At 54.7% G+C, this 23,468-nt stretch overlaps 7 protein-coding genes across 7 annotated transcripts; 2 read left to right on the forward strand and 5 right to left on the reverse strand.

The window, feature by feature from the left end:
* Positions 1 to 221: 221 nt before the first annotated feature.
* Positions 222 to 3,826, reverse strand: BU26DRAFT_507125 (uncharacterized protein; the record flags this gene model as incomplete). The annotated part of the gene is made up of 3 exons (XM_033826977.1): positions 222 to 334; positions 569 to 3,043; positions 3,133 to 3,826. The coding sequence occupies 3 exons, from the start codon at positions 3,824 to 3,826 to the stop codon at positions 222 to 224; spliced, it is 3,282 nt and encodes a 1,093-aa protein (XP_033681544.1).
* A 1,461-nt stretch (positions 3,827 to 5,287) lies between these two features.
* Positions 5,288 to 6,283, forward strand: BU26DRAFT_606778 (uncharacterized protein; the record flags this gene model as incomplete). The annotated part of the gene is made up of 1 exon (XM_033835689.1): positions 5,288 to 6,283. The coding sequence occupies one exon, from the start codon at positions 5,288 to 5,290 to the stop codon at positions 6,281 to 6,283; it is 996 nt and encodes a 331-aa protein (XP_033681545.1).
* Positions 6,284 to 6,295: 12 nt separating this feature from the next.
* BU26DRAFT_487716 (DUF1446-domain-containing protein) lies at positions 6,296 to 8,442 on the reverse strand (the record flags this gene model as incomplete). The annotated part of the gene is made up of 6 exons (XM_033825956.1): positions 6,296 to 6,366; positions 6,419 to 7,120; positions 7,180 to 7,458; positions 7,508 to 7,722; positions 7,770 to 8,274; positions 8,322 to 8,442. The coding sequence occupies 6 exons, from the start codon at positions 8,440 to 8,442 to the stop codon at positions 6,296 to 6,298; spliced, it is 1,893 nt and encodes a 630-aa protein (XP_033681546.1).
* Positions 8,443 to 10,208: 1,766 nt separating this feature from the next.
* BU26DRAFT_520997 (HET-domain-containing protein) lies at positions 10,209 to 12,695 on the forward strand. Its single transcript, XM_033829428.1, has 3 exons — positions 10,209 to 10,678; positions 10,740 to 11,427; positions 11,604 to 12,695. Exons 1-3 carry the CDS (start codon positions 10,279 to 10,281, stop codon positions 12,559 to 12,561), a joined length of 2,046 nt encoding a protein of 681 aa, XP_033681547.1. The 5' UTR covers positions 10,209 to 10,278; the 3' UTR covers positions 12,562 to 12,695.
* An 809-nt stretch (positions 12,696 to 13,504) lies between these two features.
* BU26DRAFT_48351 (Het-C-domain-containing protein) lies at positions 13,505 to 16,221 on the reverse strand. The gene is made up of 2 exons (XM_033825815.1): positions 15,674 to 16,221; positions 13,505 to 15,625 (listed from the first exon to the last, which is right to left on the reverse strand). Exons 1-2 carry the CDS (start codon positions 16,091 to 16,093, stop codon positions 13,733 to 13,735), a joined length of 2,313 nt encoding a protein of 770 aa, XP_033681548.1. The 5' UTR covers positions 16,094 to 16,221; the 3' UTR covers positions 13,505 to 13,732.
* Positions 16,222 to 17,863: 1,642 nt separating this feature from the next.
* Positions 17,864 to 19,150, reverse strand: BU26DRAFT_430531 (mitochondrial distribution and morphology protein 12; the record flags this gene model as incomplete). The annotated part of the gene is made up of 2 exons (XM_033823885.1): positions 17,864 to 18,726; positions 18,787 to 19,150. The coding sequence occupies 2 exons, from the start codon at positions 19,148 to 19,150 to the stop codon at positions 17,864 to 17,866; spliced, it is 1,227 nt and encodes a 408-aa protein (XP_033681549.1).
* A 2,104-nt stretch (positions 19,151 to 21,254) lies between these two features.
* BU26DRAFT_520999 (uncharacterized protein) lies at positions 21,255 to 21,891 on the reverse strand. The gene has a single exon (XM_033829429.1). It carries the CDS (start codon positions 21,862 to 21,864, stop codon positions 21,274 to 21,276), a length of 591 nt encoding a protein of 196 aa, XP_033681550.1. The 5' UTR covers positions 21,865 to 21,891; the 3' UTR covers positions 21,255 to 21,273.
* Between the last annotated feature and the right edge of the window lie 1,577 nt (positions 21,892 to 23,468).

A 23,468-nucleotide genomic window follows, 5' to 3' on the forward strand; every position in this document is an offset into this window, starting at 1 on the left:
TGGTGCCGGCTGTCAAGGATGTTTTGGGTGTGAGCGCGAAAGCTGGTGGCAAGGCGGGGGACAATACGGAGTATAGATGGCGGGTAGAGGAAGAAGTGGTATACGCGGTACAGTATCGTAAGATAGAGTTTCGATGGTTCTTTAGTAGGAGTGTGGAGAAAAGCTTCTTGGAGAAAGGCAATCGCTGGCAAATACTTTGGGGGACGAGGGGACATGTGGATTCACAGGATAACGAAGGGGAAGAAGACGTCGTAGAAGCTGTGCTGGCGGATACTGATGGAGAAGCAGATGAGGAAATAGTTGATGGATATGAAGATAGCGAAACCGCAAAACGCTAGATACTATCGAAGTCGAGCCTATATCCCGAAGTGCACAAAAGAAGCCCATTGAATACAGTTCTCCGGCGCATCCATTCGAAGATCATCCATGACACTCTGCAAGATCTCGGCATAACAATCCTTGGGTGCTCTCATCACATTACCTCTCTTCTCATACTTCCCTGCTAGTCTTCGATAAAACCCCACAGCCACCGCTTTCGAAACGTCATCGTTGACAGGCCACAGCGTACCTACAACGTTAGGAAACCCGAGCATCTGGAACTCGCTGGTAAGATGCAAGCTCTCTTCCACCAAGGAGTGCACGGCCGTGTCTGCCGAAGAGCAAGCAGAAAGGAAAACGCTTGTCCATCGCTTGCTTTGGCGACCAATCTCAGATAAATCTCGAACCGTCAGTCTATCCGACATTTGAGGATTGTCTGAGTGCTGCAGCTCGATGCCGCTGTTGGAAGGGCTGTCTTCATCAGAAACGCCATGGCAGGCAAAATGAACATGACTGCATGCGGGAAGGACCTCCATGACGGTGTCTTTCGTAGGACTAGTAACTCGCACGCAATCAACGATCTGATTGATTGCATTGGCTACCCCATCCAGCTCAGATTCTACCATGGGAAGCTCAGAGAAACTTGGAGTATGTGGCATGCCGGCAAGTAGGTAGAAGTCCTCTTCAGTATCGCCAGGTTCCTCTTGAGTTTGGTTGCTTTGTTTCTGGCAAAATGAAAGAGCCTTGAGAGTCGTCGCATACGATGATATTGCGTACGTGAAGACGCCGTGATCAGGTCGGTCGCATGCGGCGTGAATAGGCAGGTATGCCATGATTCCGGCCGGGATCCACCAGAGACGTGGGAGGGAATGCTCTCGGCGTTTGCCCTTCAGCCCAAGCTCTTGAAGAACCGGATGGACCGTAGTATTCCATAGCCACCTTAGGACCTCTTGAAATTTTCTTGACCGAGCAGCGAAGGTGCGGAGCGACCCTTGCAAGATCTCATTTCGCAGTAGATTAACATTTCCCACCACATTGTCGAATGCTAGATCTGGAAGCGGCAGTATCTTCAAATTCTCCGGAGTGATGAGAACCGCATGGGAACCCAACTCAGATACATTCAGATAGACAAGCGCTCCTCCGCAGTCTTTGCTGAGTTGTGCGAAATCGTCTTTAGACTCAGGGGAAAGAAGAAAGCGTTCATATCCTGGGAGGTCTCGAATTTTCTTCAATGTCTCCTGAAGGGCGCGAGATGCGTCGTTCTTCTGGATCCTTGCTCGGAGATCCCGATCAAGCTCCTCGACCGAGAACGGAGAAGGCCTAATCCTTGCAGCAGCTTCCTTACGTTCGAGAAATTCGTCGAATAGGGCAGGGTAGTCGGTCGATAGGTTGCCTGAGATTAACGCCGTCTTGAACGGAAGTGAGCTGGCGGCAACAATGCCTCTACCGCACTCGCTTATTGCAAGCAGGCTCTCTGGGGGCTCCTCAAAACCAATGCCTAGGGTGAGTGCCAGTGCCACTTTGCTCAATGCTGGTGACACTAATACCTCCGTAGTCTCGTCATCCGTTTCTTCGGATGTATATGTGGCGATTGTGAACCCAGCTTCGCTTGCTTCCTTGATGCTATATTCATGGTCGTCTCTGGCGTTCGAAACCCCCACAAAAAATGGCATGAGGGCGACAGCAGACCGCAGGCAGCCGTAAGCCTCCTTCGCTTCCTCCAAACCGAGCAGCAACTGACTTATCCCAACCAGTGTCTCATATCGAGTCCTGAAGCTTGAGGACAGCTTAAGAAACCTCTTCTTAGCGGCAAGGCACTCTTGCCATGTGCCTAGGCTGGGTGAAGTGACGAGCCTCATTTCGTAGATCCGATCTAGCATGGCCGCAAATTCTTCTTGAACCCAAGGGACGTCGGGACAAGTGTCTCCAAATTTCAACCATTCTTCCAAGGCAAGGTCCAGATAGTTTTGATGTTCTGTCCTGGAAGCCATCCGATGCAGGAACAGATAGCAGAGGCATAGAAGCATAACAGCTGTCTCCTTGGCGTGGAACAAGTCTTGTGGGGTCTCCGCCACCACCCCTTTTAGCAGGTTCATTGCATCCAGTGCCACGGAACTTGCAGACGATATGGCGCGGTCACTTAGGAGTCCGATCCTACGCATCATAGTAAATGCCAATTGCCTCCGGTATTGAAGGTTGTATGATCTTAGCACCGGATCATTGGCAGTGGCATCGACGATGGTCCGTAGAATTGCCTGCGACTCGTCCAAATCTTCAATTCGGCCTAGGCGCTGCCAATGTTTACGAAGCCACCGACTCAAGCTGTAACTAAAGCGCATGTATCTTTGCGAATCGGGAGGTAGCTGTTCTAGAGTCCCCCGAGCGATGGCTATTGCGCTTTCCAGGTCGGCAACAGCGTTGGAGTGAGAATAGCGGTCTTCAAGGGCATTGAGTAACCCCAATTTTGCTTCGTAATAATGCGCGTCGTGTGGCCTTCCTTCTTCGTTCAATATGGCATCCTGAAGCAATGACGTTGCTTGATCGAGAAGGCTAGGATCTCCGGAGCGGTCATACATTGAGTTTTTAATCCCGGCGAGATACACGATGTATGTTAAAGGGCGTGGATGTCTTTCTCGTGAAAGATGAATACCTTCTAAGATTGCATGGGCCTCTAGAAGGTCTTCCTGCGAGTTCTGGTAGAAATAGCGCTGCCAGTAGCAGTGTGCTAGATTCGGCAGAGCCTCGAGTTTCCGTGGGTTTCATCGGGTATTCGCATTATGCCGTCGCGGAAATGGTCTAATGCGCGCTGCAGACACGCTACATCGCCCCCAACATCAAGTAACTGCATCAAGGCCGTCCCTAGGCGTATGTGAGCCGCTGCAATGTCCATGTCGACGGCTGTGGGAGACTGGAGAGCCTTTTCAAGCGGTTCAATGCTCCTGATTAGATCCGAAGTTTCTCCTTGAACTTGGTATCGGTTCTGGTATGCAGCGCCGAGCATCGCTCGTGCCTTAAATATGTGTTTCTGGTCATCCTGGCCAAACAGAGACAGACTCTGCTCTAGAAGCTGGATTACCGCGTGACAATCAGCTGATCGATTGTACTTCTGATAACGTTCGTTCAGGTACCAAGCGAGCCTAATCATCCAGAATCCGAGCTTCGGATGATGCGCTACCTTTTCTGTGAGGCTGATTGCGTGTTGTAGGAGTTGTATGGTTTCATCCATCTCATTGTGGGCTTGGGGGCGAAATTGCTGCTGTCGAAGCCCGGTCCAGACGCCTAGACAGTAATAGTACCAACCTTCCCGTAGTTGGTTTTCGGGCTGTTCGTCGTCGGTATGCGGTATAAACCCCAACGCGTCGCGGGTGGTGTCGATGGCTGAAGAATACGCTTCCTCAGTCTTGGTTTCGTCAACATGCCGCCGAAGGCTCACAAGGAGGTCGTCTTCGCCGTGAAACGCAACAGTTTCGTTTGGTGGCTTCTGAGCCTGATCTGGATTAGATGCCATGTAGTTTGATCGTCGCTGGGACCTAGAGTACACCTCCTAGTCGGGCGAATTTGAGTTGAAAGGTCGGAGCAAGGCTGAAGAGCTGAGGAAGAACGACAACATCGAGAGCCTTGGCAAGCCATGGATTATGGCACATGCCGCGTGGACGGCAGTCTCCGTGAGCTGAATGTACAGTGTCTTTATCGCATCGATCCACTTAGTTTGGCGGCTTTCGAAACATGAATCGACGTATGGCTGCCCTGGGCATGCGACCATACTACCAGTTGCGGAGTCTCATCAAAGAGTGAACCGAGATCGAGCAGTGGCATCCCTGCCTCAGGGAAATGCAAGCACAGCCATAATGGCTTCCTCTTCGGGATATCTCATGGTAGGGAGGTTGCACGTTTAGGGAAGAGTATCATGAACAACTCTACAAGTGAGCCTCATGAGCTTTGAAATGGAGTTTCCTCTAGAAATGGTGGAGTTTTGGACGGCACATAGGTGGCGGCTTACCGTCGGCAACCCTCCGATGTCGAATTTGCAGTTAGACGTACTAAAGAATGAGAATCAGTGGGAATCCGAAACGTATGACAGAGGCAGCGAAAAGTGATGAACTTACGCATGTTAAAGGACGGGGCTGTAGCGATAAATTTTCAGCCCTCACGCGTTCGAGCGGGTGCTTGAGGAGTGACGGAGAACGAGTTGTTTCTTTTATTAGCCAAGACTTTAGGCGAAAGCCATTCACTCTCGAGGCCTAGCTCAGAGATTGTGCATCCACCCCGCTATTTCAATAGCGCCACGCACAAGCGACCTCATCATTTTCAATCCCAATATCGTACAAGGAGAGCTTGCGATATAATGACTTCTCTATGAGTGGCGGAAGGCCCTCTGTGCCTGCGGGATAAATCGGGGCGGACATAGCATGACAGTCGTTCTCTGACTGAGAGGTCAAAATTGCCATTCGCTCCTATTAACAGACGAAGTTTGCTCCTTCACAACCTCCCGAGCCCTAAAAGAAAGAGCATTAAAAGCACTCCCAAACTCGAACATGAGCCTTAATCGCGGTGCCCAAAACCAGTTGATATGCAGTCGGCCAGCACATCCGCCAACATGTAGCGCTTCGCCGACGAGATCGCTGTAATCATTGCGGAGAACCCCTGCCAGCCGAAGCCTCTACCGCTTTCCCATTGTACGAAATCGAACAAATATAGCGACTTGCTCAGCTTCTGCCTCGTTAGCAAGCAGTTTGCGCGATGCGGTCAAGAAGCGCTACTCCAGCACGTCGATCTTACAGCGCGTCCTTTGGAGCAATTCGCCTCCCTCCTTCGGGTTCTGTTACAGAAGCCAGAGCTCGCGACGAAGACACGAAGCCTAAAGGTCGCACTCAGCCAAATCCCAGGTCGGGATCCTAAATTCCACACACGAGAGCTTTTTCGAGCGGTTCGAAACGTGCTGACGACTTTTGATCTCCCCGAATCTACAATGAAATGGTGGCGTCTCATGCTGGAAGAACGGCTGAACGCTACGTGTTGGATCCTGCTCCTCGCCGGCATGACGAAGAGCGTGAGTCATCTTCACGTCCAGCTAGACGCCACGCCTGGAAGCACAATTGGGGAATTCGCCAGCGTCCTTAAGCAGTTGCTATCCCCTGTGCTACTCCAAAACTTAGAGAATCTCGAGGTTGAGTGCGTGGATAAAGACTTCGATATCGAATACTGCATCGAAGTATTCCTCCAACTCCCGAGACTGAGGGGGCTCGAACTGAGCTATGTTCCCTTCGACCGCTCAATGGACCCGGACCGTTGGCTGGGCCGTTGTCTTTCAAAAGACATAAAGGCGATATCCGATCTGGAAGAGCTCACGCTCAACGGGCGCTGTAGTACTTACTTTCTCGGCCGCCTGTTCCGTCGCTTCAAAGCCCTCCGCTCCTTCACATACCGGCCATTCCCCGAACAGAACCCATCCTACAGGGACTTGGACCGTATTTGGCGCTCACTGGCGCTTCTAAAGCACTCACTCGAACGCCTGCACATCGAATTTCCGGCACCAGATGGCACATATTACTACGTTTGGCCGCGCCACATGATGCAGTACCCTAAGCTCACCGACTTCTGCCTTGTCGGCCGTTTCGTCCTCGACCCGAGCCTCTCAGATGGTGGCCCCGATCACTCCTACGTGCCGCCAAATGTGCAGGTGCTCTCATTCGCGTCGCACAATGCGACCGTTCGGCTGATTCCGCCCAACCGTACTAACACTACCGAGGACGTTAGCGAGAATATTTCGCGGTTTGTGCAAAACTTGAAGGAACTTAGGCTAATGCTCAAGAGGTTGACTCTTACGAAGGGCTCTGGGCCGGAAGAGCAATGGTATGATTTGGTGATGAGGATGGAGAAAATTGGTGTCGAACTGAGGGAGTGGACTGAGGAGGAGGAGAGGATGTTTACGGAGCGGCGTGATGCGGCATTTAAGGCTACATGAAGGTCGCTGTCCTCAAATGCGTCCCCTATCCAAGAATTTCTTCGGCAAATCCACCGTCTTCGCGCGCATATACTCCATTGCATCTACCACAAGTTAGCATATGATCCCTTGTCACTATTTTCAGACTGTACTTACTCTTTCCCAACGTATCGTAATTACTGCAAGCATTGTAGCCGCGATCGAGATGATCGTGCAACAAGAAGTGCACGGCCCTAATCCCAGGGAGCTCGAATCGGTCAATCGGTTTCCCCTTATACTCCTCCGGCCCAAGAAGCTGCTTCACGCGTTCGATCGTCATGAACGATCTCAGCCAGTCCCACTCATCATCGTGTCTTACAAAAAATCCGCAGTTGCAGTCCGACGCTTTATCTCCAGATCGCCCAGCCACAATGTAGCCCAACGGGGCACGAACCGTCTCCCCGAACGAGGACAGATCGATAGGAGAAGCGGTCTCGTACGATTGCTGCTGGCGCGCATACTCTTTCGTGATCTTCGGTGCCCCGAGATCGGTGACTTTCTTGTCACCCCACATAGTGTGCACGCGAAGGGGGAGCTCGGTCTGTGGGAAAAGAGTAACCCAGTACTCGTAGTACGGCTTTGGTACGATTTGACGGAGATCATTGGAGAGCGAGAGGCCGGGTGCGGATTGGAGGAAGACTTCGAGACACCAGCGGTTAAAGCCATTGGGGACGTCTGGGCGGACCACCTCGGGATCGGAGGTTTGGGCGAAGCAGCGTAAGTCTACGGTGGCGACATCTTGGTTGTGGGCGTCGATGGGCGAAGAGCCGTTCTGGTGGAACTTAAGGGTCGAGAAGCGTTTTACGTTGTCGCCCATCGCTGCCATATGTCAGCCTCCTAATGGCAAGGATGGCGTATGCGACGGAGAAAATACTTACCATATCGGATTTGGTCCTCGGTGATCTTGCACTTCTCCTCAATGTCGAGACCACACACAAAGAAGTGCCATTCACACTGGAAGCCCGCCGGCGCAGTGATGCCGACCTTCGTAGTAGGTGGCGGAGGCAACCCCTTTACGCCCGTCACACGCACTAGCTCTTCCCCGATCTGTTCCATCTTGATATTGGCGAGCTCGGCTGTCACGTCGCAATTATAATATAATGGACCCTGGATCTCGTAGAGGAGCTGCGAAGCGCAGGACGCCACAGTCACGCAGCCTGACGACTTTCAGTGAGGAATTCGTACCAAGAGTGCGAAGAGACTTACCCCCACTGTTCTTCTCCTTCGCAATATTGAAAGTGCCGTCATGTTCGACTTCCGCGATAGGGAACCCCATGTTGACGTGCTTCCCAGTCTTGATGAGATCCTTGAACATGGAGTAGTAACCACCACAGACGTAAGAAGAGCACTCGATCAGATGGCCTGCGATGAATGCTCCGGCGAGCTCATCAAACTGATCGGGACGCCAATCATGCCACCACCTGCTCACATTAGCCTCGCCATACCCACAAGGTTAGCGGCAACTTACGCAGCAGCCCCAATGACAGGAGCGGGATCCGCAACGCGACCCGCAAGCACGATATCCGCCCCTTGCTTGAAGGCTTCTGCTATGCAAAGGCCTCCTAGATACGCTTGGGCACAGATCGGGTCCATTCCCCATTCTTCCAATATCTTTCCGTGCATCAGGTTCTCAAACTTTTCTCCCTTCTTAATCAAGCTATTCACCTGTCCGGTCACATCATCACCCTCAATCCACGCCACCTTCAGATGCCCGGCGCCTTGCTTCTCTAGGAGGTCCACCACAACCTCAGCGAGAAGCTCCGTATCCGACGCACCAGCATTGACGGCGAGTTTCGTCTTGTTTTTGACAAGATTCGGAATTGCCGGCTCGAAGCACTGGATGAAGGTTTCGGCGTACATGGCATTCTTCTTGCGCTCCTCGAGCGTCAGTTGGGCTTTGCCGTTTTGAGATTGCACGTTCTTGATTTTTCCGCTACCGTGGACTGTCATGGTCATCTCGGAGAGCCAGTCGCCTGTGAGAGTGAGCTGAAGTCGATGAGGTTTGGAAGATCAGGATTACCCATCACGACGTCGACTTCTGGATCACCAGCCATGCGGGTGATTGCAGTGGAGCGGTCTGTGAAGCCGCCCGAGCATCCTGCAATGCGTATTGCGCGTTTTTGGCTCTTGGACGGAGACATCGTTCTCACCGAGAAAAGTGAAAAGTGAAAAAATCGAAAGAAGATGAAGACGAATACTTAGCACCCAGGGCGCGTCTACCAGGTACTAAATATATCAATGCGAACCACTCCAAGCGGAGTTAAGATATCCGCAGCAGATGTCACAGGAACCATGCTGAGTTCCATTGGCCAATGGACACGCGTCTGAAGGGACGCTATAAGGTCCTGAGACCTTGTGGCGGATAACTTTTGACGTCGGATATTGCTTTCCTGATCGCTGGATGGCAAAGCACTAAGAAATGGGACGGTGTTCATTGGGCCACTAATCGCGGAGATGCGAGGAAGTGTTGGTGGACCTCGAGACACTCGAAAAGATTTGGGTCGGAAAGCATCGAATGTCGCGGGCGTTCGCAAACAGCTGCTCGAAACTTCGTCAGCTGCGTCAATATTGGGGTTTCATGCGATGACCTGAGGGCGTCTGAGGAGAGGCAAGGAGCGAAGGGCGGAAGAGCAGTAAATGGTTTGCCGGCACACGAGTCGTGCATCCTACCAAAGAAAGCTGCATGACTCGTACTCAAAAATGGACAACTAAATTAGCGTGCCATGCCCGCGTCCCTAATCACGACCTCAAGCCTACCTTGACGACCTAAATGTACTCTCTGTTGCAACCTCTTCTTGCACTGAGTACGGGCATAACTATGATATGTTGCCCAATACCTACGCAGCCCTTAAGCGACGACCCGCAGTGTCCGGTTCCAGCGCTTTTCGACGCAGAAGATGCACCCACAACTCGCTTGCTATGTCGGGATCGGGCGCAATCAGAAACTTAGTCCTTCTAAATGCTCTCAAAGATCTAGATAGGGCCTGAAGACACAATGGCGTGGTCCTGGTGGCTTCGGAAGGATCCGCAGGCGCCACAATCGTGGAATTACGGGCTCCATGCGCGGCGTGGTTCTGTCCAAGGGGTCGATTCTGGGATCGATTGATGCCATGCCCTGAGAGCCACTTAAATTGAAATATCTATGGCCGACGAGTGATCTCCATGTCTGAATCTCGTGTTGCTCATACTGCCAGCCTCCAATTGTAAGACACTCTTCCATTCTAGAAATTGCTGAGCCCAACTGATATATCGGATAAGGAGGCCTAAGAGTACGGAGCAATGGGGAGGTCATGGATTCCGGTGTCTGTCTTCATCGCGACAGCCAGACAGAAACGAGAGTCGACTTCCTGCAGCGGCCAAAGTCGAGTCTATGCCCATCGCTAAGCATCGAATACGGCTATTGATCTGACAGAGAGCCGTTCTGTTCAGGTATACGTGAACTGTACTGGTCTTTCCCGTCGTAAAGACTGTATCTAGATCCCAATACACCCCTGCACCATGGCTTATTCTCTCCTATCTCCTACTTTGTCTCTCTCTATATTGTATTTTGCGAGTCTCTGTAGCATCGTTCAAGACGCGATGGGATCGACTACGGTGCGGGCAAGCCGAGGCGAGTAAGCAAGATAGATGGTGGCTACGCAGAGTCGAGGTCGGTCCGACAGCGGTCGGGAAGGTTTCTCGCGGTCGGCGGCTGGATTCTATTAGTATTTATTGCGTCCGTCGCCTTCCTAAGATGATATTAGCATACGGAGCTAACGAGTGAGGGTACGAAGCAAGAGAGGATGTTCGCAGTCGCGAGGATCGACGTGTTATCGATGATACGTCCTCGCAATCCTGCACTGACGCCAAGCGAGGCACATGCATGCTGTGCTGCATGGAACGCTCCACAGGCGCTTATGGCGAAAAGGACAGCGGAGCTCATAGCACACGATGAAGAAAGAACCACCTAGCCGTCCACGGTTTTCGCCCGACGCTCCATGGCCCAGACAAGCGATGCCGAATACCCCTTACGCACGGCTGAAAACGCGTCCTCCAAGCAAGTGTCCGCCGGGGACACCTTCTGTCGGGAATGTTTCGAGATACTGGCGCGGAGGTCAAATGGACGAGCCCGCTTACACCGCGATGTCCTTGAGCTGGTAGAATGCGGGAAGAGATGCAAATTCTGCCGCTATTTGTGTGATGCATTCGGCGAAGACTTTTTTCAGGGGATCAAGTCGGAATATGAGGACGATAAGATGTCGTATGCTCTCATGTCGATCAAAATTGAAAGCATAGGGGAGAATAAAATAGTGGAGAGGCTTGAATTGCGCGTCAATATAGAGCAGAGTTATTGGAAACAACTTGGCTGGAGGCTTTTCATCGCATTGGGTAACGCGGGTATGTAACACTCGAATTCCTAAGTTTTCTTTTCTCGGGCGTATAGTATTAATGGAAGCAGCTAGAAGTCTTCCCCGTGCTATTTGGAGTAGTCCGGTACCTTCAGACTTCCCGGCTAGAGTCCCCACCCTTTTGTTCTGGCTACGGGAGTGCTTGGAGCAGCATCCAAAATGCCGAAATACTTTAAGCCCTGAAAGTCCCCTAGCGGCGCGCGTTCTTGAAGTGCGCTCGGAACATGGGCAGACGCTTCTTCGACTGCTTCCAACGGACGATTTGGATTTGCACAAAGCTCCATATTTAGTTCTCAGTCATTGCTGGGGAGGCATAGCGATCCCATCCAAGACGACGTGTGACAAAGTAAAGAGTTACCAGAATTCCATCGCCCTAGACGCCCTTCCCAAGACGTTCCGCGACGCAGTTGCAATCACCGAAGCCCTACAAATCCGCTACCTTTGGATTGATAGTCTCTGCATCATACAAGACGATGCTGCAGACTGGGAGCGCGAATCGGCGAAGATGGCGTCCATCTTTCGAGGCGCCACTTTGACCATCTCAGCGAGCAGTGCATCTAACTCGGAAGAAGGGTGCGGCATAGACAACTTGCTGGCTCCAGCTACTCAATTCTTCGTCTCGGAACGAAAGCCTGACCAGCCTCCCTCCTTCGCAATTCGAGACGGCAAACACGGCAATTACGAGCTCGAAATGCGGCACTTGATATGGGATGCGCCAGTGCACAAGCGCGCCTGGATGGTAAGGTGGCAGTACAAATAGCAGGATAGAACTTATGCTAACTTACAAGCAGTGAGTAAGACCTTCTGCGTACCCCTACGCTGAATGTTTGAATTGCTTGAGCATTTGACTGGCTACTTGGTATCTGCGCCTTCATCTTTTGAGCACCTGCTAATCGTACGGTCACTTTGGCTAGATTCCAAGAAAAGATTCTATCACGCCGTATTCTGCATGCCACGCATAAGCAGTTCGTCTGGCAGTGCGCCACGCACGTGGAGACTGAAGATGGATTGGACCATGAGGAAATGAAAGGGGGAGCGTGGGAGATTCTCGGGAGCCATGTCCCTGAGCACACCGTTGGGACAAAACCCTTAAAACAAGACCACGATATACGCGCCCGATGGTGGAACTGGTGCAAAAGCTATATGAACCGCAGTCTGACGTGCAGTTCGGACCACTATGCCGCGTTTGCAGGCGTCACAGACCTGTACCGGGAGATGACCGGCGATGAGCCGATCCTTGGGCTCTGGAGAAGATATCTTCAGTTCCACCTCGGGTGGGGTGTATATCCAACCGACGATTGGCAGCCGCTGCAGGAGACTCGCCAGCCTTCGTGGACGTGGATGACCTTTCCGCATGGCAGTGTCAGGCCGTGGCTCTACGACATAGAGTGGAAGGCAATAGCAGCAACGTACTCCGACCCCATAGCCTCCGCTCATCCAGGCTCTGATACCCCAGCCTCGTCACCGCTCCGCTACCAAGCAGAGATAATCGACATCGACGTCCGGTGGACGGGCGCACCGCTCGTCTCATCGCCAGCAAGCGGCACACTGAAAATCCATGGCTTGCTCCACCGGCTCACTTTGCCAAGGGACCGCTTTGGAGGATCGCTAACTCTCGATCCAGATGTACAAGGAAGAATTGAGCGCGGTAGTGAATCCGCAGTCTTTGCGCTCTTCTCGTTCTGGAAGGAAGGGGAACTTATTCCGGATCCTCCGGCAGTGCATACCGTATACTTGGTGATCGAAAGTACAGGTGCAGGAGAATTGGAGTATCGACGTGTTGGGCGCATGGTGGGGTGGGTTAGGCTACCGCCCGGGACCGAAATGCAAGATGCCTTTCCGGGCACTTATCGGACTATCACTCTCGTATGAAAACACTTAAACGCGTAGGACGTTCAAGAGCAGATAAATAGCTGATGTTTTTTTACTACATATGCGGCTAGCCTTTCATTGTGACCAAACTAGCGAGGTTTAGGCCAAGAAGATGATACAATAATAAACAGCATTCCGTTCAACCAAAGAACCACCTTCTTGTTGAGCGTCGAGAGCGGTAATGAGTCGAGGTATGGATCACCCCTAAATTGATGGGAGCAGCGCCCACGATTACGCGCCTTTTTAACCAACACGTAGCACATAAAGGACCGTGAAGGAAGTAGCTGCCGTGCGGTGCACTGCGATAGCTCGATAGGGAACGTCAACATCGACTGCAAGAACTAATGACCGCCAAAGTATCCAAAGACGAAAAGAAAGTCGCCCTTTATTCATATATTGGGAAGATGTTGCTCATCAATCATGAAGCCTATCCCTCAAGCGTCAGTGTCTAGGCTCAAGTGGGGTGAGTCCGGCCAACAGGGTGCCCAAAGCTCTTGGTTCAGAGTCATACAAGACAAGACCTCAGTACCTCCTCTCATACTCGCCACCACCATAGCTGCCGGAGCCATAACCTCCGGATCCATATTCCTGCTTTCGATCGCCATAGCCGCCCCCAGACTCCCCGCCATAACCAGAAGACTCCTGGCCACCGTATGAGGAAGATTCTTGACGACCGTATGAGTCCCCACCATATCCGGAGCTCTCCTGACGACCATAGCCGCCACCAGTGCTGTAAGAATCTACACCATATCCGGAAGATTCTTGACGGCCATAGCCGCCGGTATCTCCGCCATATCCTGAGCGCTCTTCACGTCCGTACCCGCCACCTCCGCCGCCTCCTCCGCTTCCGTAGCTCTGCTCACCGTAACGCTTCTCTTCGCCGTAGCCGCTACTGTGCGAGTAGTCGCCCGAGCGCCGCTTTGGGGATCCCTTGCGCTCTCGCGAACCCGAGCGACGCTTGTAGGCATCATCGTCGGAGTCTTCGTCGCCGCTGCCGTGCTTTTTGTATTTCTTCTTCTCATCCTTCTCACGCTTCTTTCGCTCCTTTTTCATGCGCTTCTCATAATCGTCTTCGTCCCCAGACTTCTCCTCCTCGGAGCCGCTATCGTATTTCTTTCCATGCTTCCTGTTTCTTCATTAGTACTCTAAAAGGAACAGGCGTAAGCATGGCTTACTTCTTCTTCTCTTCATAGTACTCTCCTTGCTGGTCGAAACCTTCGCGGCGTTGCTCGGACTCCCACTGGTTGCCACTCTCGTAGCGGCGTTCTTCGCGGCGCTCATAGCCTCCGGACTCGCCGTAGCTGGAAGTCTCGACACGTTGCTGGTAACCGTAAGAGCCGCCGCGCTGATCCTGCTCAGTGCGGGAGTATTCCTCGCTACGTCCTCCTCCTGGATATTGCGTCTGCCGGTACTCGGCTTGGCCATACCGTTCGGAGTCGTCCTGAGACTTCTTCTTGTGATGGCCGGACTCCGAGTAGGACTGAGTGTAAGAACCGTCGTCGCCGTACTTATCACTCTTCTTACTCTTCTTCTCTTCGTCGCCAAAAGCTCCGCCAAGGAGAGAGCCTCCAATTCCGCCGACGAGACCCGAAACCACACCACCCAAGACCCCACCACCAACGGCATCGCTCGCAATCTTGCCTGCCTCGTTGCTTACTTGCTGAAACTGGGCATTACCTCTACCCTTACCACCGCCGCCAATAAGGCCGGAGAAGTCATTGGCCATAGTAATGGGCTTGCCGCATCCATGACCTTTGTCATGTATGTCCCCTTTGTGGTTTTGGCCTTGCTGCACGCCTTCACGACCAAGCTGCCCCGCGAGCGACTCCTTCTCGTGTTCCTGGAATGAATCCCACCAATTCTTAACAGTGCGGAACATGATATCGCGGCCCTGTGCAATAACTTTGTCGTCGTGGCTGCGTTGGGCGGGGTGATGGAAGACACCCTGAATGATGCGGTTGATGGTCGTTTCTGGGTCGGCCTCACCATCCCAGCAAGAGACAATTTGCGGTACAGCCCACTTCAGGACTTCGGACGCGACTTGGCCAGCAGGTTCATTGAGAATGTTGGTGAAGTGGTCCTTTGAAAGCATGCTGTGGGTCGGATCGGTGCAGTTGTCGTCATTGAAGACAATGTGTTGCTTCTCACGGGCGCTGGCAATGACCTCGCTGGAACCGGTTTCGAGCTCAGTCTTCACCTGGTCAAGGATTGGCAGGACAAAAGGGGCTAGGAGACTGAAGACGAAAACATTGACCTGCTCCTGGACCTGCTCAAGTAGCTCAGGCAAGATGGGTATGTTCTCCATGAACTCGGAGATGGATTGCATGATCTCGTCGTGGAACTCCATGATGGGGTAGATCTGCTTCACAAGCTCACCGATCTGCTGGGTGAACTCTTCGGGCTCCTTCGGCGTGATGTGCATATTGCTCATTTGAGCGGCTTGAGCGTTTTGCTCGAGCTCATCGGCCTTGCCAGCCTGGTCTTTATCGCCGAAAATCCCGTCTGGGAGCTTGCCAAGAAGCTCCTTAATTTGGCTTTTGTTCTTGTTTCGGTCGGCGTCATTGATGGCGCCCTCAAGTTCCTGGAGCTCAGATTGGGTCGCCTTGTCGCTGATCTCGCCACAGACGGAATGCAAGAAGTCGACGCCGCCAAATGTGCCGGTTACGATGGGATAAACGGGCTTCTGGACTCCCTGGATGCGGAACATGGCATTACGGCCGACATGCGGAAAGATAGCGCGTGTATGTTCTTCATTCAATTCCAACAGCGCGAGCTCAGTGTAATTTGAGTGAGCGGAATAGTCTTCCAAACAGTGCGTGGCCGTACCGAGGAGACGAAGTGCCTCGTAAAAGTCCGGTCCGCTGCAGCCGGAACGCCGGGCCAAGTCAATGCAGCGACGGAGAAGGTTGCGGACCATTTCTGCCGAGGTGGTTATTCCCATATCTTCCGAAGCGATGTAGTTCTTTAGGCCGGTGCGCTCATCGATGCCTAGCTCGCGCCTCTCGTCGACGGGTGCTCGGAGGCGACGGTCGTACTGCCTCGCGTCGAGATTGTCGGCGTAGTCCTGCACCAGTCAGTAAAGCTCCCGCAACAGTTGCATAACCTCACTGACCTTAGGATTGTCAATATGCTCTTCCGGGCGGTAGCACCCGAGCCTGTCCCGCGTAACCTCGAACTCCTTCGTCCCATAGCCAAAGCTCAAAAACCCTAGCACCCAAAGCAGGATCCGGATAGCCTCGGCCGACACCATTTTGACGGTCCCGACATCAACCGCCTGCGAGTAGTCGCGCAGCCAGTTGCCAAAGTAGACGCGTTTGACGTCCATCTTGCTGAACTTCTTGCCGGTCTGGCTCGAAATGATGAGGGTGAGCAGCGTGTCTTCGATATCGCCATGGCGCCATCTCTGCCCCTCGATCTTGCTTAGGCTGGCAATGTTACCAGCGCCAAAGGCCGCCGTAGGGCGCGCCCAGAAGACGAGGAGGACGAGGCAGGGCAGCCAGAAGTCGCTAAGCTGGAGCTTCGGCGGGGCCATGGTGAGCGTAGTGTCTTGTCAATTCGTAGAAGTTTAGGTGAATTTGTAGTAGCTTTAGAGTTGGTCGAGTAATAGGAATTTGTATAGGGGTGAGAGAGAGTGTGCGTGTGAATACAGGTGTTGTCAGTTGACACACGTCTGTTTCAGTTTTCAGCTGATCTTGCTCCTGATGGCGGGGCAACTGCGTCGGATCGGACGGCCAAAAAGCATGACATAATGAGGGGGCACCCAGCCACGTTTTGTGGCGCTTCTTGGCGATGCGAAACATCTCTTGTCCGAACTCCAAGTCTCCCGCTCTCGAGACTTTTGCCTTTGGACCCTGGAGGAAGCTAAACGTGAAGTCGAGCTTCGCTCGCTCTCGCTTTCAATGTCATCCCGCGCTAGCCCGTCTAGACCCTGCCAAGGTGAGTCTATTTCATTCGCGGTCACGTGTAGATTTCCACCAATCAGGATATGTTGCAAGTCCGAGAATGCGTTTGGTCCAATATGATAATGGACTTGAGATTGAGGCGAATGACGCGACGAGAAAACCGCTCTTCTGCTGCGAAATAGATAGGTCGCCCACCGCTTGGCCTCGCCGACCCATGAAATATAGCCCATCGACCTATATGTGATAATAAACTCACGATTTAGCCCCTGTAAACCACCTCTTGCTCAGTGCTCCCCACTCTTCTCCTCTCTTCCAAGAATAGAACACATTCGGATGTCGACGACAGCCCCTCCTTTGAAATCAAATTTTCATTTCAGTCCGTCTTCGCAATCAATTCCTGTCGCCGCTGTCCGAGCATACTGCCCGCCTCGCTGCACGTATTCGAAAGCAGTCGCAGCGTTACATGGCCCTGCTCGCTGGCAGCTGCTGTGTTCTTGACCCTTGACCTCGGGAATTGGCAGTCGGCGGCGGAGATTCGCTGGACGGTATCAGTCGTCATGCAGCGTGAGGGGTCGCACGCAAGCCTGCAGCAAGGAGGCCGGTAGGATCCACCGAGACGGGAGCGAGAATTGCGGGATAACTCGGGCAGGACGCGTCACGCCGAAAAGAGGCATCGAGAAAGAGGATCGACCGCCCGCATGACAGAGCGGAACTGATGATAAAGCATTGTACGATAGTTGAGACGCACAAGGATGCGGCGGGACTGGCAGTGGTCCCAGAAGATTGTTGACAGGCGGGTAGTGACTTTGACAGGTCAGTAGCAGTCGTACATGCGTACTTTCAGGCTCATGCACAAGGTGTATTCGCTGCGTCTGTGAACACGAGTGCTACGGACGTGGCCTGATACCCGCTGTCAGTAACAGTCCCAAAACATTTGACCTGTCAAAAAATTGTGCATGTTCGTCTCTGCGGTCGGCCGCGACAGGCAGAACGCCAGCCCACGTTTCTGTGCAACATGTCAATGGGCCATGGGGAAACGCTTACTGCAAACGCACCCTTCTGCTGTGATACACCCGCACTGCGCTGTAACGTGACTCTCGCTCAAGAGTGGGGACTGAGGTTTGTGCTACCTCGCGACAAGAAACACTAGGGCCCAGAGGCGCTAACGCTTGCATGCATTTTGACAGAGGAGTACAGAGACTCGCGGGGTACAAAATGGCAGCTACACTCGGCTGGTCGAGCTACCCAATTCCTTCTTTTGGGGCAAGTGGAGCCATCATGTCTTTCGTTGTGTTCCTTTGATGCTGCAAGTGACAGCAAGGCAAGGCCTCGGCGTACAGCAGGATCCGAAAAGGGTAAATTTTGGAGGCGTCGTCACTCAGCAGGTAGCTAGACGAGTATCAGACGAGGAACGTCCAGAAGCTCGGATAGACGAATTCGTCCTCGAAGATGCGCCTGACCTGCTCCAGGACGAATGACTCCACCTTGCCTACGTTCTTCAGGACCTGTTTCCCGTTTCCCCTATCGCCGATCTCGCTCTCAACCTTGATGTGCTCAAGCAGGCCTCCGATTCTTGGGCGCGGTGGGGGTTGCTGCTCTTGTCTCTGTGGGTCCGTGTGAAGAGAGTCAAGGCTGGTTTCGCTGCCGACTAGTGCGTCGGCATCCTCGGGAGATAGAAAGCAAAAATGGGCTCGTCTCTTGATGTGGGCCAGGATAGCGACTCCATCAAAGGTTAGCCCCGAGATGTTCAGCTTCAGGGGAATGCCAACGAAGCTTGGCATGGGGTAGTCTAGGAGAATTTCTGCGGTTAGCGACATTTTGACGTCTCCGGAATACTGGACATGTGCTACGACCTGGATGTCTTCGGGGCTCTTCTCGCGCATGCGGGGAGGTGACGCGGGCGGCGTTCTGTCGTAGCCATCCTGCGACGAAGTACTAGTGGATTCGGCCAGAGAGTTCCGTCGCTCTGCGTCGTGCTGGTGCTGTGAAGACGGGCGCGTGCTGGGGTCAGGATTCGATTGCGGCGTCAGTGTCAAGGAGCTGAATGAAGCCGTGTTGCGCAGACGAAGGTTGGTCGGCGTCGACGGTCGGACATTGGCAGTATCGGGCCAACCTTGTAGCTGCGCCCCGGCCACAGCAGCGAGGGGCGCCGTGGCACCAGAGAGACCAGCGCCTAAGGGAAGATGGAAGTAGTTGATGTTGGATGTGCCTCCAGGTATGCCCGGCGTTGAGGCGCGGGGGAAAGGGCTCCCAAGCTGGTCGGCTGGCGCCAGCGTAGTCCGAAGGCCGGGCGCTCTCGGGTTGACGAATGGCGGCGCTAAACGTGATGGGTCCGACGAAGTCTCCTCTGCATTTGATGCTCGTCCCGTGTCTCTGCGCCGCTCCTTTGCCGTACGGGAAGGATCGCTGGCACCGCGTTGGTCGTCGTCTCCTTGGCCGTCACTCTCGTCCTCGTCTGGATAATCTTCGTCCTCCTCGTAAAAGTCGGGCAGCGGATCGCAGATGTCTTTGATCTCAATCTCGGGGGCGACGCGGCCAAAGTCGAACGAGTGCACGTGGACGGAGCGGATGAAGCGCGGAAGCGTCACCTGCTGGAACCGGTCATGGATGAAGGCGCGGATAGCCTCTGCACGCGCGGAGCCATCTGCGCCGCCTGTGAGCGTGTCCCAGTTGATATCAATCGACATCGATATTCGACACGGAGGGTTGTGGGTAAATGGAGACAACGCGCACGCTTATTGCCTGCGCCGATAGAGCCACAAGGCGAACCGAGGTGCTAGGAGCAACGCCCTGGCCAGTTAGCCCCAACCACCAACCGCTCAATTATAACACTCTTCGAATAATCCTCAACGTGACCCGAAAAGAAATCGTGCAGTCAAAGCCACCTGCGTGCGGGCGAAAAGCCCTGTCCGTTCGATCCTCGCCCGACCGTCAAACACACGAACCGAGAGACACCTGCCCGGACGATGTACTTGATGGCGGAAAGCAAGCTAAATAAAGACGTGATACACTGTAGAGCCGCATGGCGCTGGTGCATATGCTCGCTCATGCACGCACACGCCTTACCCGCGACTACATCGCCTCTGCAGAGCCTTTGCAGACAATTTTGTGCCAGACCGGATCCTGACGACAAGCGAGCAAAGCGTGAAGAATGCGGCTAGAGCTTGTCGGCGCCATATGCTGCCTGCATATATCGCAAGGCAGATAGATTAAACTGCCAAGCACGACGTGGGCTCCCCTTGAGTTCAACATCAAAGCACAGGACGTAGCCTGCCGCTGGAGGACGGCGCTGTGTGCAACGGTCGCAGCGTGGACAGGGAGGATCACCTCACTGAAACCCGCCCTATCTGGTCCGGATCAACTCGGTGTGTTGGATAGAATAACCTTCGAGAAGACCGCCAGGACGTGGACACCCAATGCGGAAAACAAGGTATATCAGACGAGAATATACGCTCATACTCGGCTATATGAAGATCACTTCGATGCCATATACGCTGGCCTTGCCGCAGCGTCACATGAAACCTTACCGCTGATGACCCATAATCTGCTCGTGGATCACACCACCTAGCTCAGTGCCTCCAGCCCGTGGCGAGGGGCGTAGACGTGGGTGCTGTATTACGGCAACGAGGAGGCATAGCTCACTGGGCATCGGCGTGCGTAGGATCCTCCCGCGTCTTCTAGGGATCGGCCCGTTACCCACAGCGGTAAGGCAGACATGTCTCAGTCTGACTGTGCTGCAGTACTGTCGTTACCAGGTTGAACACGGCGCCGCTTCCCAGGCGCAGGCGGTGCTGCATGACGGAAAATACTGCGAGCCGGCATTCACTTATCATGCCCTATCACGGTGCTCGTCTAGACACCATCTCATCTGCACTTACCTGGACCCAAGTACTACGGCTGTATATCGGGGCATTGCAGTCAATATCGAAAGCGAGTGGGCTGGTGCTGGGGCCAGGTGACTCGCAAAACTGGTTTCGAGCTGCGCTGGCCGCCGTCCAGCGATGGGAGTATACAAGTCATCTGGAGGCGGCCTGGGCCACAGCCGTACCGATTGGCGAGAAACGGTGCTGCATCCGCGCGGTGGGCATTCGTCACTGGCTGGCCGATCAGCCGCGGGTGATTGGTCCAGCACTGGCAGGGACATTCTCAGGCTCGTGGGGTGCTCGCAGCGGTGATGTGAAAAGAGGCTCGACCATGTCGACAAGGCGTCCTGTGAGGACGCTGTCTGGACCGCCTCCGCATTAATTCAACTCGCTTTTCTGTCTGAGAGGCCACCGTCCCGCTCCCCCGCCTTGGCGCCACGGAGCCCGTGGGGGGAATAGTTTTGTAGGCGGATCGATAGAGGATATGAGAGGAAGAGAAACGCCGGTTTTGCCCGTCTTTCCGTCGCGCATGAACAAAGAGACTACAAGACCCATATCAATGTCAAAAGAAGGTGCTGAGTAATACACGACGCGAAGTGCAATGCAACACCAGCCCATAGTGAACGCCGGACTCGCGAAGGTCCATGGCCCCAGTGGATCCCAATGCCCGTCGAACGCCTGTACTTTTGTCTCCGTGACGCCGTGAAATGCAGCCCCGGGCGGGCGAGCTATGGTAGCTCAGTGCGCCCGGGGTCTAGGAGGTCGAGCAGACGTGTGCTCTGCGAGCTGTCTGCGCGTCGACTGCGGACACCCGTCTGCGTGCCACCGGCCGTCATGGGGTGTCGTCCGGATAAAGTCTGCGGTGGCACTCTGCGCGCACACTTGTCAGAGGGTGGGACTTGCGACGGCGCATGTGATAGGGCGGTACCTGTCAGTGGTCACAATGATCACATTTCTCGTCGTGCTTGACCGTCTTGGTGTTGAGGACGCCGCAATTTGCACTTCTCGATGTCGCGCACGGCGCCTTCTCTTCCACTCGGTGGTTGCATGCGTAGACATGGATCACGCGAGTACACATGTCTGCGGCGGGCGGGGCGGGCGGGCGAATTGGGCGTGGTGGAACGGGAGCGGTCGAGGACGCGCAGGTGGTGAAGCTGGAAGGCGGGGCGGTTCCGTGGCGCGCTGATTGGCGGGGCTGCGGGGAGCGCCTTCTGCTCGCGGAGCACAATGGAAGGCGCGCGACAGCAGAGGGACGGCAGGGGCGGACGACGACCACGGCGGTGCGGGCGATGCTGCCGGCGGCGTGGAGGTGCGACGGCGAGCAGGAGTCGGAGTCGCAGGCGCAGGAGCGTGAGGGCGAGCAAGGTACCTGACGGCGCGGAGCAATTGAGAAGTGCGGGAGGGGAATTGGCAGAGGAGGGTCCAAACGGGATGGCTGGGCCGTGGGGTGGTTTTATAAGAGAGGCATCGCAAGCAACCCGAGCAGACGGTGCTTTCTCGCAAGCTGTTAGATTACTGCCGCTGCCGTTTTGCAACATGGACTGCGACAGTCTTGTACAGCCGTTGGCAAAGGCCGTGCGGGAGCGCGACTAGGGCAGGGAGCGCGCAGCATGGGTCATCCCAGGCCTATCCAGCGCCCGCCTGCAGCGCTCTGTTGGTGACGGCCTTAGCGGGCTGCATCCAATCGCCGTGCGTCCAGCGCAGACTGCTTGCGCTGCGAGCGTCGCCATCGCCTGCTGCCCTCGCGCCAGCGCTCTCGTGCCGGCCTCGCGACGCGCCGGCGCATTGCTGTTCGCTGCCGGCGCCCTCCGGAGGCACACCCCGCGATGCCTCTGGAACGCCAGTCCGCTGCTGTCGGCGGCGGCGGCGACGCTCGTCACATGGCAGGGCGAGGGTGACGGGCCTGGAGGGACCGCTGCTGCTTGATAGCAGCTAGAGCCAGATACATTAGCCGGCGCGCAAACGCCATGCTGCACTCGGGCAGATCCTGGCGGAAGAGACGCCGCCTAGCTCCAGTCACGCCGACTCGACGGCAAGCAGGAACACCACCAGCTCAGCCCTGTGGTCGCCTCCTGTGCCTGCAACCCTCGGTACAACGTTTGCTGCCATGCCGCAAGTATTGACGGACCAAGAAGGCCGCCTGCAGCACCGCCGGCCGCCGGCAGTGTCTCCGATGCTCCGCGTCGTTTGGGAAAACAGAGTTTAGTCGGGGAAAAGGCCGTCTTGAATCATGCCCGTCGGAGACGCAGAGGGTGAGAGGTCTCTCCAAATGTTACCTGTCTAAGCATCGCCGCGAGCCCTCTACCCCATGTCTCCCTGTGAACTCCAGCGCGTCTCCACATGGCACCCCTGCCTTGCTGCGACCTCTTTTTAAGCCTGAGGAACAATCATCGAAAGTGGACCCCGTGCGGCCGGCCTGCAGCAACGCCAACGGGTGGAACATTGAGAGCCGCCCTTGCGTGGAGCACAGCAACGCCAGATGGAGTGCGGCGTGACGGCGTGTGAAAGACGGCCGTCTCGACCCAATGGGCGCCGCCGCTCGTTTGCTCGCGGCGGCGGGAGGCTGCCACCGCTCGAGATTAAACTGAGAAAACTGGAAACCATAAACCCCATCTACGGCGCCGAGTCAGGGCTTGAACACGCAACACCGTACGATGCGCGCGATGGGGAAAAGTGGTGCCAAGTCCCGGAGAGAAGCTGCTGCAGGCGCCGGCTGCGAATCCGCGTAACTGCCGGGCGTCGCCATCAGGGTGCGCGTGAAGACGGCGGCAGGTCGCCGGCGGCGTCTTGGACGCAAGAGTCTCTTCTGCAGACAAACGTCTGAAGTACAGGCGCGCTTGGGTCTCCTGTCACTTTCTGTATCATCGTTAAACGGCGGCAAGGGTTGCTGCTGACCGTGCGCCAACGCCTTGCCGCTTCTGTGCTAGCGCGCCGGCCCGGACGTCGATCGTAAAACGGAGGCATGGCATGACAAAATTTGACGATGCTGCAGAGCGCTTTCGACGCTTGACGCCGCAGCGGAGATAGAAAAGGGGCGCCGCCGTCGACGACGCTGGTCGAGATCGCCCTCGGCAGCCTTGCGAAGTGAAACTGCCGTTTCATGCTGCGATCACTCGACAACCTACCTCCATACTAGTTCGTT

This window comes from Trematosphaeria pertusa (genome assembly GCF_010094035.1).
Source record: "Trematosphaeria pertusa strain CBS 122368 unplaced genomic scaffold BU26scaffold_10, whole genome shotgun sequence".
NCBI classification, from domain to species: Eukaryota; Fungi; Ascomycota; class Dothideomycetes; order Pleosporales; family Trematosphaeriaceae; genus Trematosphaeria; species Trematosphaeria pertusa.

Coding starts and splice junctions, on each gene's coding strand:
- BU26DRAFT_520999 (XM_033829429.1), bottom strand. CDS start 21,864: ATGTTGCAAAACGGCAGCGGCAGTAATCTAACAGCTTGCGAGAAAGCA.
- BU26DRAFT_520997 (XM_033829428.1), top strand. CDS start 10,279: ATGGCCCAGACAAGCGATGCCGAATACCCCTTACGCACGGCTGAAAAC. Junction 10,679..10,739: donor CATCGCATTGGGTAACGCGG/GTATGTAACACT, acceptor TAATGGAAGCAG/CTAGAAGTCTTCCCCGTGCT. Junction 11,428..11,603: donor GTGCACAAGCGCGCCTGGAT/GGTAAGGTGGCA, acceptor CACTTTGGCTAG/ATTCCAAGAAAAGATTCTAT.
- BU26DRAFT_48351 (XM_033825815.1), bottom strand. CDS start 16,093: ATGGCCCCGCCGAAGCTCCAGCTTAGCGACTTCTGGCTGCCCTGCCTC. Junction 15,626..15,673: donor AGCATATTGACAATCCTAAG/GTCAGTGAGGTT, acceptor TGACTGGTGCAG/GACTACGCCGACAATCTCGA.